We start from the raw sequence: 10,882 nt of genomic DNA, 5'->3' as shown, positions 1-10,882 counted from the left end.
GTCTTAGTCCATTCAGGCTGGCATAACAAAATACCACAGACCGGGTGGCTTATAAACAACAGAAGTTTATTGCTCACAGTTCTGCAACCTGGAAGTCCAAGGCCAAGGTGCCAGCATGGTTGCCTTCTGCTGAGGGGGCCTCTTCCTTGTTCAATGCTGTGCCTTCTTGCTGTGTCCTCATGGTGTGGAAGGGGCTACATTCTCTCTGGAGTCCTTTCAGTTACAAAGAAGCCCTTTATGAGGCATGAATCCCATTCGTGGGGGCTCCGCCCTCATGACTTAAGCACCGTCCAAAGGCCCCACCTCCAAATACCATCATATTCATTGGGTACTAAGATTTCAACATATGAATTTGGGGGGACATGCTTAGATCATAGCAATGGGTATTTCAGTGGTTCTGAGTTCAGGGTTTCTCTAGGGTTCATGCCTATCAATAGCACAGCCTTATTAAAGCGTGCCATTGAGGGCAGGAGGAGAAGGGGGCAAGAGGATGAGACGGTTGGATGGCATCACTGACTCAATGGACATGAGTCTGAGCAAACTCTGGGAGATGGTGGAGGACAGGGAAGCCTGGCATGCTGCAGTTCATGGGGTCAGACATGACTTAGCAACTGAACACCACCACCTCCCAAGCATCTCAAATTTAAGAAGCTCAAGATGGCGCTCCTGACCCCTCCAGCCTCACCTAAATTTGCTTTCTCTCCGTTTTCGGCCCCACCATGAAGGCAGCCTCCGCCCCGATTCCTCCCTTTCCGTTAAACACACGCACACACACAACACGCCCTCCCACATCGCACCTCCAGGATTCACCTTGGGCCCCCCCAGCTCTGTCCACCGCTCAGCTCCAAGCCCGCACGTCTCTCTCCTGGTGGACTGCAGTAGCCTGCTCTGCATTCTCTCAGCCCCCTTCTCCACCCAGCGGCCGGCCAGAGGGACCCTTGGAAAGTTGCAGCAGCCTCCACGCGCCCTTCACCCTTACAGTCGTGCTTGTCAGCGTCCACGGAGCACAGTCAGATGTCTGTGTCAGCCCAGGGTCTGCGTGCCCTGACTCCTGCTCACCACTCCACCTCCTCTCACCAGCCCCTCCCCTCCTGGGCTGGCCCAGCTGTCCACTTGGCCGGCCCTTCCTCACCCTTCTGGTCTCAGATCAGGTGTCGCCTCTGCAGAGAAGCACCCCCCCCCCGCCCCCTCTCCCCCCACCAGACCACTCCACCTAAGGTGATACAGTCCAGCCACTTGTTTTCTCAGGGAGTAATCTTGTTCGCTGCTGGATCCCCAGGGGGAATTACAGTGCCTGGCACTCAGTACAGGAATAAAATCTAGTGTGTAGAAGACAGTGTGGAAAGTCTGCTCACTCTCAGATGGGCGGATCCTAATCTAGCGGAAGGATGCTAAGGGACAAACTTGGTTGCCTGGGACACAGAAGCTAAGGGGCAGGGCCTTTACGTGTTTAGGGGGCGTGTCCTGTGGGATTGAGGGTTTCTAAAGGGTGTGTCTGGTCCCAGGGGGCATATCCATCCGTTGGGGGTGAATTTTGTCTTTCAGAGGCAGGGTTCCACTCGGATGAGATCTAAACCATCCCTGACATTAAAAGGGTCATACACTGGGACTTCCCTGGCGGTCCACTGGTTAAGCCTCCAAGCGCCCAGCGTAGGGGACACGGGTTCGATCCCTGATCGGGAAACTAAGATTCCCACATGCCACGAGGTGGCAGGCAGTCTTTGTGAGGGAGTGGAGGACTCGAAATGTCTCCGGCGAAAGGAAAGCTGTCTTTATTTGTCTGTCTTCCTGCTCTAATTCAGGGAAGGAGAAGCCCCCACGTCCCTAAAAGCCAAGGATCAGGACCTGAGACGGGAGCGGCTGAAAGGACGGCGTTTATTGGGGTCCAGGAGAAGCTGGGGAGTGGGGCGAGGGGGCGAGGTCGAGGCTCACAGGGGACAACCCCCCCAGCCAAAGCCCCCTTCCCCTTGGTGCTGGGAAGAACACAGACAAACTGACAGATATGGAAAGACTGACAGGTGCTACAGCAGAGCGAGAGGGATGCCCCGGCGAACCCCACGCCCCACTCTTGAGCTCGCAGAGCGGGAGATGACGTGGACCGGCCCCCACGCTGGAGGGCGCGGAGGAATGTCTGTGGTATTTGCTCCGAGGAGGTGGGGTGCAGGCCGCAACCGGCACCGCCCATTCCAGTGGACAGGGGGTGGAGTCTACGTGGATCCGGATCAGTCCATCCTACGGGGGGAGGGGGGTCGGATTCTGAACCAGCCTATTCTATGTTTTGAGGGGCGGGGAAGATCATCAGGGTCCATCCATTCCGCAGTAGGGGAGCGAGACCGGGCAACTACCCTGGTCCTCTTTCCACATACGGTCTAAGTGACAGGGGAGGAGGCAGATTCCGGCTATATCTGTTATCCGGGGGCACCAGTGACGACTCCTGGTGGATAGCATTGGGCGGGGAGGGAAATCCAGGGAAATGGTTCCCCCATTCTCCAGATCTAGATGGTTGGAATAATGGCTCTTAGGAAGAGGGGCAGTCTTTCCTTGGGTGGGGAAGGGCATGCCCATCTTTAATTATTAGGGCCCTCAAGAGGAGGAGGACTTGTGGAGACCCCTTTGTCATCCCCGGCTCCCCACAGCTTAGAGGTCGATTGATATGGGGGTGCTCAGCACGTGTTCCAGGGGCCTCGAGGTTAGGAGTCTCTCCATAGATCCGGGACCCCGAGGTTAGTCTTGCCGCCCACCAGCTCAGGGGCCTGTGCAGGTGCTAGGTGGTCCCCTGTCCTCCAGCCAGGGTCCCCTCTTCCCAGGGCCCGTGCCTGGCTCTGGAGGGCCAGTGGGGGGCTCCTCCCTCGTGGTCCCTAGGTCCCCGGGGCCCGGGCCCTGAGTCCAGCGCCCCGGGGAGGGGAGGTCGGACGGCGGGGCGCACGGCCCGGCCGTGTCAGTCCATGCCCCGGTGCAGCTTCAGGTGTCTGGAGAGGTTGCTGAGCGTGATGAAGCCCTTGCCGCAGACGTGGCAGGGGAAGGGCCGCTCGGCGCCGTGCAGCAGCCGGTGGCGCTTGAGGTAGCACTCGTGGCGGAAGAACTTGCCGCACTCCAGGCACGGGAACGGCTTCTCGCCCGTGTGCACCAGCACGTGCCGCTCCAGGTCGCGCGGCGAGCGGAACAGCTTCTCGCACTCGGAGCAACCGAAGATCTTCTTGCCGCGGCCCGAGGCAGACGCGGGCTCCCCGGACGGGGACTCCCCCTCGCGGGCGGGCGCGGCCGCCGCCTCCGCGCCGCCCGCGCCCGCGCCCTCGCCGTGGCTGGCGCGCCGGTGCTCCTCCAGGGCCGCCAGCGCCGCGTACAGCGCCCCGCAGTGGCCGCAGCCGTAGGCCGCGGGGCCCGAGTGCGCCTCCAGGTGGCTGGCCAGCGCCGCCGCCGACGCGAAGAAGGTCCCGCAGTCGCACTGGTACAGCGTGTCTTCCGACGGCTCCGCGGGCGCCTCGCCGCCGCCCTCCGGGAGCAGCACCCCCAGCTCGGGCACGCCGCCCCCGGCGCGGCCCAGGAGCAACCCGCCGTCCCAGGCTGGCTGAACCTCGCCGCCCTCGCCGGCGGCCCCGGGGGCCCAGGCCTGCGCCGGGGGCGCGCCGGGGCCCTGCAGGTCGTGGGTCAGCTTGTGCCGCTCCAGCAGCGCGGGCGCGTTGAAGTCGCGCTCGCAGCGCGGGCACTTGAAGGGCTTCACGTCGGTGTGCGCCGCCCAGTGGGCCGCCAGCTCACGGCCCTGGTCGAAGCGCCGCGCGCACGCGCCGCAAGCGAACGGGGGCAAGGAGGCCGCCGCTGCGGCCGCCGCGGCCTCGGCCAGCCCCCAGCCCCCCGCGCCGGCGCCTGCCCCCTCTGGACCCTCGCCGCCGGCGCCGCCACCGCCCGCCCCCGCGCCCCCGCACACAGAGCAGGGCCCCACGTTGCAGCAGACCGAGCAGGGCGCGCTCAGAGCGGGCAGGCCTGCGCCGGGCTGCAGCGGGGACGGGAGCGCCCCACGATGCTGGCGCTTGAGGTGGCGGCCCAGGCTGGAGCGCGAGGAGAAGCGGAGCTCGCAGACGAGGCAGCAGTAGGGCTTCTCACCAGTGTGGACGACCTGCGAGGGCAGGAGGGAGAGCCCGGCGTCAGGGCGGAGCGTCTGGTCCAGGGAACAGAGTCTTGGCCTCCCGGGGGGGACGCAGGGGAAGCCTCCGGCCAGGTCCACGGGGCCAGGATCCAGCTGCGACCCTCTCATTCTCTGCGTCCGGCCATTGTCCGCATTCTTTCGGTCCCTCCAGCCTCAGAACTGGCTGTTCCCTTTGCCTGTTATGCTATTCCCACGGCGAATTCCTGCTTTTCCTTCAGGTCTCAGCTGGAGCATCACCTTGCCCTGCCCTTCCTACCCTGTCTGGTAGCCCAGAGCTCTTCCCCCTTTCCTCCTCCATAGCAGGTGCTATGCTGTTTTAGTTTTTTAGTGCTGTTGCTGTTTTAACTTCCTTCCCCAAATCTCTGCCTTTCTAGATCACCCTCGCCTGTGAATTTGCTGATTGTCTACCTGGCGATGGACCACTTTCAATGGAATGTAAGTTCTCCAAAGGCATGGACGTTATTGGTTTCATCCTGGTAGCCCCAGGGTTGGGAACTGGGAAATCACTTGATAGATAATTGCTGAGTAAAGGAATTAAGGACATATATGGTAAATCTATCTTAGAAAACGGTACGGGAAGATGAACACAAAGTTGCTGGCATATGAGCAGAAGCACGGGCGAGGGGAGGGGCAAATTTACTGTGAATGTTTTAGTTCCTGGTTTCACTGGTCAGGATGCTTCGATGGGGAGGGAGGGAGGGGGAGAGAAATATTCTCAGGGGCCAGCTGTCTGCTGTCGCCCACAGTGGGTCTCCGGGGCTCCGAGGGCACAGCACAGCCAGGCCAGCCTAGGGCCGGCCTGCAGGACTCACCTGGTGGTGTAGCAGGCCGGTGGAGTCTCGGAACCCCTTGGGGCAGGCGGAGCAGCGGTAGGGCCGCTCGCCGGTGTGCGAGCGCAGGTGGTTGGCCAGGTTGAAGCTGTGCTTGAAGCCCTTGCCGCAGCGCGGACACGCGTGGGGTTTGAGCGCAGTGTGCCGAGCGAAGTGGCGCCGCAGATCCGAGCGGTAGCGAAAGCTCTTGCCACACTCACTGCAGTGAAACGGCACGCGGGGGGCAGCAGCGGGCGGAGCTGGGGCCGGGGCCGGGGCCCGGGCGGGGAGCGGGGGCGCTGGCAGCGGCGCGTCATCCATGGCGGCGCGGTGCGAGGGCAGTGGCGGGTGGGGGCTCTCTCTGGAGCAGGGAGACATGGAGCGGGGTGAGGGAGTCACCTCCCCATCAGCCTCCCCAATTAGGCTCCTTGGACTCAGAGACCTGCCACTTGTCCCTGGAAATCCAGCGAACTACCTCCCAAGCCACGCCCATCTGTCAAAGGCTACGCCCACTGCGCTTAAAACCCCTCCCACTCTCCTGGGATTCCCCACCTTCCACCACTCATCTACCTATCTTCCCAATCACTTCTAAGCTGGACTCCCGCCCTGCTCCAAGCCCCACCCACTGTGGTTAAGCCCCGCCCACTCGCGCTCAGGCCCCACCTACTCCTTCCAAAGTCTCCTTGCTCCTGAAGCCTGTTGTATTTCTGAAAGCCACCCCCTCTCTTCTTTGAAGATGAAAGTCATCTTCGGAGGAAGGCTGACATTGCTAACCAATGAGAGAACAAAGATTTTGGGTTAAGGGCATATGAATCAACCTTCCAGGGTGACCATGACTATCCTCGAGAAAACCAACCGATTCTATTTCCATCCGCAAAATAGGATACTAGGAGGACCTACCTCAGGAGGTGGTGAGGACTAAGCATAATTGTGGCCACACCGCCAAGTGCTTACTGACCGCACAGCAAAGACTCAACAGCTAAGCTGTTTTGATTCACTGCTGTCTGCTAAATTCCTCCGAGCTTCCTCTTGAAGTCTCCATCTCTTCTCCAAGATCCACCTACTAAATCCCGCTCACTTTTTCCTTAAGCGCAGGCTTTATGTAAACCCCTTTCTTTCCAAGGCCCCATCACTCTCACTCTCTTGCCACCTCAGCCGTTCCTCTCTGACGCCCTCCCCATCTTCTCTAAATCATTTCACCTGCAGTTATAAAGACTTGCTATTTCCCCTAAAGACGCCCCCAAATTACACGCTTAAACCCCACCCCCCTCCACTGTGCCCATCACTTTCTGAAAGCTTCATCCCTAGACAAACTCCACCCATTCTCCTAGCTCCTCCCACCTCCACACTGAACCCTTTTCCCCACTCAGCCCCAGTGGAGGACCCTTCAACCTAGGGCCCGCCTACCAGTCTCCCAGAGCCACGCCCCTTCGTCAAACCTCGCCCCTTGCCCAAGTTCCTCCCACTTCCACCCAGTCCCGCCCATTCCCAAGCCACGCCCACTCAGCCTCCACGCAGCCATCGCTCCGCCCCGGCGCCGCTAGGCCCCGCCTCCTCCCCACCCAGTCGCCCGCGGGGCTGGCCCCCCTCCCCAGTCCGCTCGGGGACCCAGGCCCGGAGAGCCGGCCTTTTGTGCCCCTCCCCCCTGTCCCTGAGAGGTGCGGGCCCGGGAGCCCGGGGCGGGGGCAGGTCTGGCTGGTCCCGCGGCCCGGCGAGTCCACCTTGCTCGCTCGGAGCGGGGTTTCTGGAGCCCTGAGGCGGCCCCGGGAGGCCGGGAAAGTCAGTCGGCTTTCCTCTTTAATTACTTACACCTCCCTCTGGGCGCCGACATTTTGGGCAGCGGGGGTAGCGTCACTTCCACCCGGGGGGCCCCTCGACTTCCGCCTCGGCTCCCTTCTCCCCCTCACTCCCCCTTCCTCCCGCCTTCTTGGCTTCCCTCCTCCCCGCCGCCCTCTCTTCTCCCTCTTTCCCGTCCCTTTCCCAGCTGCTGGAGGGTAGAGAAGCCGGGGCGGCGCCATCTTGGGTGAGGGCAGGCATGGGGAAGGGGCGGGGCTTAAGGCGACCCTCGGCGCCATACAGACTAAGGGCAACAAGCTACGAGCGCTCGGCTTCATCCCGGCGTTGTCGACGCTGGTGGGTGTTAACAAAGATGAGGGCAGATTTGAGTCCCTCGTCGCAACCTCAGGCTTCTCCTGGGTAGGACGTCGAGTTGCATCAGGAAAAGACAGACATTGAAGTTCGCCGCCTGCGACAGACACAGGAGGAAAGAGCGGGCTCCATCTTGTGCTTTAGTCTTCCAGTGGGTTTTGAAGCCCATCGGGCGCCATGTTAACTACGGGAACCCGCCGCCATTTTCGCGCTTCTCCTCCTTTTGGTATCTCTTTGATTGGGTCACCCGGTTGGGTCCTTTGGGGGAGGACGATATTTCTGTTTATGTAGGATGTGTTGGTGCGGTAATTTTTTCCCGCTCGGGGCCAGCGAGAGCGATGGGCGTGCAGGAGCGGCCTGCCGACGGGGACGTGACCGGCCCTTAGGACCCAGCGCGTGCCCTTTGTTCCCCGCGGGCCGGGTCGGGCCGGGCCGGGCCGGGCGGGGGGGTGGGGGAGGGGCGTCCTCTCCGAGGGGCGGGGCCGCGCGCGCGCCGCCGGGAGGCAGGGCCCCCCTCTCCCCCGCCCCTCCGGCGCGCCGGCCTCGCGCCCCCGCGCGCGCACACTCGCGAGTCCAGGCGGCATGCAAATGAGGTACCCGAGAGGCGGGGGGCCCGGGCGGGGGGACGGGAGCGGGCGAGGGGAGGCCCGGGGCCGTGCGCGCCTGGAGCGCGCCCCCCACCTGCTCCGGCTCGCGCGACCGCCGAGGCGCGCGCGCCGACCTCGCGCCCCGCCGAGCCGGCCCTCCTGGCCGCGCGCGCGCGCGCAGACCCCCTTCCTGGCTCGGCCTAGCCGTCCGCGGCTCGGCGCCGCTCATTGGCCGCCGCCCCCGCAGGGCCCGCCCCGCGCGGTCGGGGCCGCCGGCCGAGCGCGCGCCTGCGCCCGGGGTGGAGGAGGGCGAGGGTCTGGGCCTTGTTCCAGAGACCCGGGTTCAGGCCTAGGCACTCCCAACAGAGGGAGCCGTGTGGTTACGGAAAAGTGGCTGCCCTTCGGTGTGTCTCAGTCTGGGTGCCTGCTTTAATGGGGTGCACCTGTGTGTTTCTCGCCTTTAACTTTAGTACACTCTAGTCCCCTGGTCCCAGGCCCTGGTGGTGTTGCTGATGGTAGATTGTTTGGTGCTTATTACAACCGGCAACCCTGCTATGTCCATTTTACAGAGGTGGGAACTCGTTCGGAGAGAGAAAGCCACTTGCTAGTTAACAGCAGAGCTGGATTCAAACGTAGGGCTAAGGGACCTCCCTTGGGCCTAGAACTTACCACTCCCTGAGACACTGGGGTCCTTGAGAGCAAGTCCTGACCCGGCCGCTTACCAGCAGAGGGAGCTGGCAACTTGTGCCTTCGTTTCCCAAGTTTGCAAAAAGGAGGTGATATACCCTTATTCAGAGGGTTGGTGTAAAGCTTAGTTACAAGCCATGATAATAAGAGCTAATATTTCCTAAGGACCTCTGTGTGTGAAAGTGTTAGTCGCTCCGTCCTGTCCGACTCTTGGCGAGCCCAGGGACTGCAGCCCACCAGGCTCCTGGGTCCTTGGGATTCTACAGGCAAGAATACTGGAGAGGGCAGACATTCCTTTCTCCAGGGGATCTTCCTTACCCAGGGATGGACCCCGGGTCCTCTGCGTTGCAGGCTGATTCTTTACAGTCTAAGTCACCAGGGAAGCCCCTTGTTTACTGAGCACTTTATGTATATCATCCTCATGGCACGTCTGTGCGAGTAGGTAGAAATACCATGTTTTGCAAAGGCTTAGCTGGGGCCTGAAGAGGTGAGCGCCTTGCCCAAGGCCACCAAACAGAGAGTGAGTGACAGGTTCAGGAATCTGAGCTCCTGAGCTCTGATCAAACCTCTGGCTCCAGAGCCCAGGCTCATAACAGCTCTGACATACATCCTCATTCCCAGCTCAGGAGCACACGTCACCCGGGACAAGTCCCTTTCTTTTTTCTTCCAGTCCTGCCCCCCCGTCTCTTTCTCTGGCCTTCTCACCTTGTCAGGAAGAGAGAGAAAACATTTCTGAGACCTTGCTGGCTCTTCTCTCTGTTCTGAGGCTCAAACACTGGCTTACACTCTCAGTTGGACTCTGTCACCCCAGGAAGAGTTTATTTTTGCTCCTTGACCCTGAATGTCTAGGAGGAGTTAGGGACGTCTGGGAGATGCCTGTGGGGCTCAGGTGTTTAGCGACTGGCACAGAATTATCCTGCTGTTTTACCCACTAGTTTGGCTTTAATTGCGTGTCCAAGCGGATGTCGGCCGTGCCCTGGTCGATGGACTGGAACCCAGGAAGTTGTCTGGGGGACTAGGGCTATTCCAGACCACCCTGCATTGACGGCTGCCCCTCTCTCCTCTTAGCCCGGCTCCAGTGCCCAGACCCAAGCCCCCCACTGCTCAATGGACACCCCCAGCCCAGACCCGTGGCCTTCGCCTTTGCCTGAGGAAGAAGAGAGACCTCTGGCCTTATCTCCTCCTGTTCCCCGGGGCCGCCGAGGCCGAAGTCTTGGGGGGGCCACCTCCTCCAACCGGACGCTCAAGGCCTCCCTCTCGCGCAAGCGGGGCCGCCCAGCCAAGTCAGAGCAGGAGCCCCCCTTGACACAGGGGGTGAGCGCCCCGGTGGGCAGCGGCGATGGCAGTGACCTCCTGCTGATCGATGATCAGGGTGTGCCCTACACGGTCTCCGAAGGGTCAGTGGCTGGCGGGCCCGAGAGCTCTGGCCCCGGCCCTAAGAAGGCGCCGCACTTCTGCCCGGTGTGCCTTCGGGCCTTTCCCTACCTCTCCGACCTGGAGCGTCACAGCATCTCACACTCAGAGCTGAAGCCGCACGAGTGCAAGGATTGCGGCAAGACCTTCAAGCGGTCCAGCCACCTGCGGCGGCACTGCAACATCCATGCGGGCCTGCGGCCCTTCCGCTGCCCGCTCTGCCCCCGCCGCTTCCGAGAGGCGGGTGAGCTGGCCCACCACCACCGCGTCCACTCCGGCGAGCGCCCCTACCAGTGCACGGTGTGCCGGCTGCGCTTCATGGAGACCAACACGCTCCGGCGCCACGCCAAACGCAAGCACCCCGAGGCCATGGGGGCACCTATGTGTCCTCCGGACCCAGAGCCTGAAGCGCCGTGGGACGACGACGGTATCCCGGCCACGGCAGGGGCCGACGACGACGAGGAGGAAGAGCTGGAGGGGAAAGAGCTGGCCTGACCCACACCCCCGGCCACCGCTCCCCCGGCCAGGCTTAGAGCTGGGCGTGCCCCGGGTGCGGTGCCTGGGCAGCGAGGCCGGGACACCTTGTCTGGTGGTCTTCCCGTTCTGGGAGTGGGCTGAGGGTGCAGACCTCAGCTTCTGGGTCCTGCTGCCTTCTACCACCCTCCGGCGGACTGACAGGCCTGTGGAGGCAGGGGCTGTGGAAATAAATCTCTGCCTACTGCCCATTGGTGTGTGTTCCCTTACGGTCCCAGGGCTGGCCCCCTTCTCCCTTCCCGTGTCCTTCCGCCGCTGCCCCACCCCCATGCCTTGCGCTTCATTAGCTTGGCGTTAAAGACTGGGTTGAGAGAAGCCTCTGCCGCCACTCCCATCTCCAGCGGACCCCAAAGCACTCCCCCCTAAATGTCCACTCAAGTAAAACATAGGACCTTTCGTGCAAACGTGACCCCGGGTCCCTGTCCCCTGCGTCATTCTAACCAGATTCCTGGAAATCCTATAGCCACCACTTTGGCCCATCTCTTTGTTCTGGCGCTGTTTGCAGAGAAACAACAAAATTAAGGGTTGCGTGCTGGACTGACCACTTTGGTAGGCTTAAG

At 62.0% G+C, this 10,882-nt stretch overlaps 2 protein-coding genes and 1 long non-coding RNA gene across 10 annotated transcripts; 1 reads left to right on the top strand and 2 right to left on the bottom strand.

Moving 5' to 3' along the window:
- Window positions 1–47: 47 nt before the first annotated feature.
- On the bottom strand, window positions 48–1,065 carry LOC122691283. The gene is made up of 2 exons (XR_006340379.1): window positions 811–1,065; window positions 48–213 (listed from the first exon to the last, which is right to left on the bottom strand). It is a non-coding gene; the product is annotated as an uncharacterized LOC122691283 (long non-coding RNA).
- Window positions 1,066–1,856: 791 nt separating this feature from the next.
- Window positions 1,857–6,798, bottom strand: FIZ1 (FLT3 interacting zinc finger 1). 4 transcript variants are annotated; one of them, XM_043900162.1, is made up of 4 exons: window positions 6,763–6,798; window positions 5,617–5,722; window positions 4,957–5,314; window positions 1,857–4,114 (listed from the first exon to the last, which is right to left on the bottom strand). In XM_043900162.1, the coding sequence occupies exons 3-4, from the start codon at window positions 5,272–5,274 to the stop codon at window positions 2,939–2,941; spliced, it is 1,494 nt and encodes a 497-aa protein (XP_043756097.1). In that variant the 5' UTR covers window positions 5,275–5,314; window positions 5,617–5,722; window positions 6,763–6,798; the 3' UTR covers window positions 1,857–2,938. The 4 variants fall into 4 exon arrangements, with proteins under 4 accessions (XP_043756097.1, XP_043756095.1, XP_043756098.1 ...); XM_043900160.1 differs by lacking the exon at window positions 6,763–6,798 and adding an exon at window positions 5,854–6,600 and having other exon boundaries at window positions 5,621–5,722; XM_043900163.1 differs by lacking the exon at window positions 6,763–6,798 and adding an exon at window positions 5,854–5,871.
- Window positions 6,799–6,848: 50 nt separating this feature from the next.
- ZNF524 (zinc finger protein 524) lies at window positions 6,849–10,511 on the top strand. Of its 5 annotated transcripts, none has more exons than XM_043900172.1 (2): window positions 6,849–6,976; window positions 9,444–10,511. In XM_043900172.1, exon 2 carries the CDS (start codon window positions 9,483–9,485, stop codon window positions 10,281–10,283), a length of 801 nt encoding a protein of 266 aa, XP_043756107.1. In that variant the 5' UTR covers window positions 6,849–6,976; window positions 9,444–9,482; the 3' UTR covers window positions 10,284–10,511. The 5 variants fall into 5 exon arrangements, with proteins under 5 accessions (XP_043756107.1, XP_043756104.1, XP_043756108.1 ...); XM_043900169.1 differs by lacking the exon at window positions 6,849–6,976 and adding an exon at window positions 7,048–7,327; XM_043900173.1 differs by lacking the exon at window positions 6,849–6,976 and adding an exon at window positions 7,063–7,086.
- Window positions 10,512–10,882: the final 371 nt, after the last annotated feature.

The sequence above is a fragment of the Cervus elaphus genome, chromosome 4 (assembly GCF_910594005.1).
Source record: "Cervus elaphus chromosome 4, mCerEla1.1, whole genome shotgun sequence".
Lineage (NCBI taxonomy): Eukaryota > Metazoa > Chordata > Mammalia > Artiodactyla > Cervidae > Cervus > Cervus elaphus.
This window is presented reverse-complemented; position numbering and strand designations above follow the sequence as displayed.

Coding starts and splice junctions, on each gene's coding strand:
- FIZ1 (XM_043900160.1), bottom strand. CDS start 5,879: ATGCTTAGTCCTCACCACCTCCTGAG. Junction 5,723..5,853: donor AGTCCTCACCACCTCCTGAG/GTAGGTCCTCCT, acceptor CTCATTGGTTAG/CAATGTCAGCCTTCCTCCGA. Junction 4,115..4,956: donor CCGGCCTGCTACACCACCAG/GTGAGTCCTGCA, acceptor CTGCCCTCGCAG/GTCGTCCACACTGGTGAGAA.
- ZNF524 (XM_043900172.1), top strand. CDS start 9,483: ATGGACACCCCCAGCCCAGACCCGTGGCCTTCGCCTTTGCCTGAGGAA.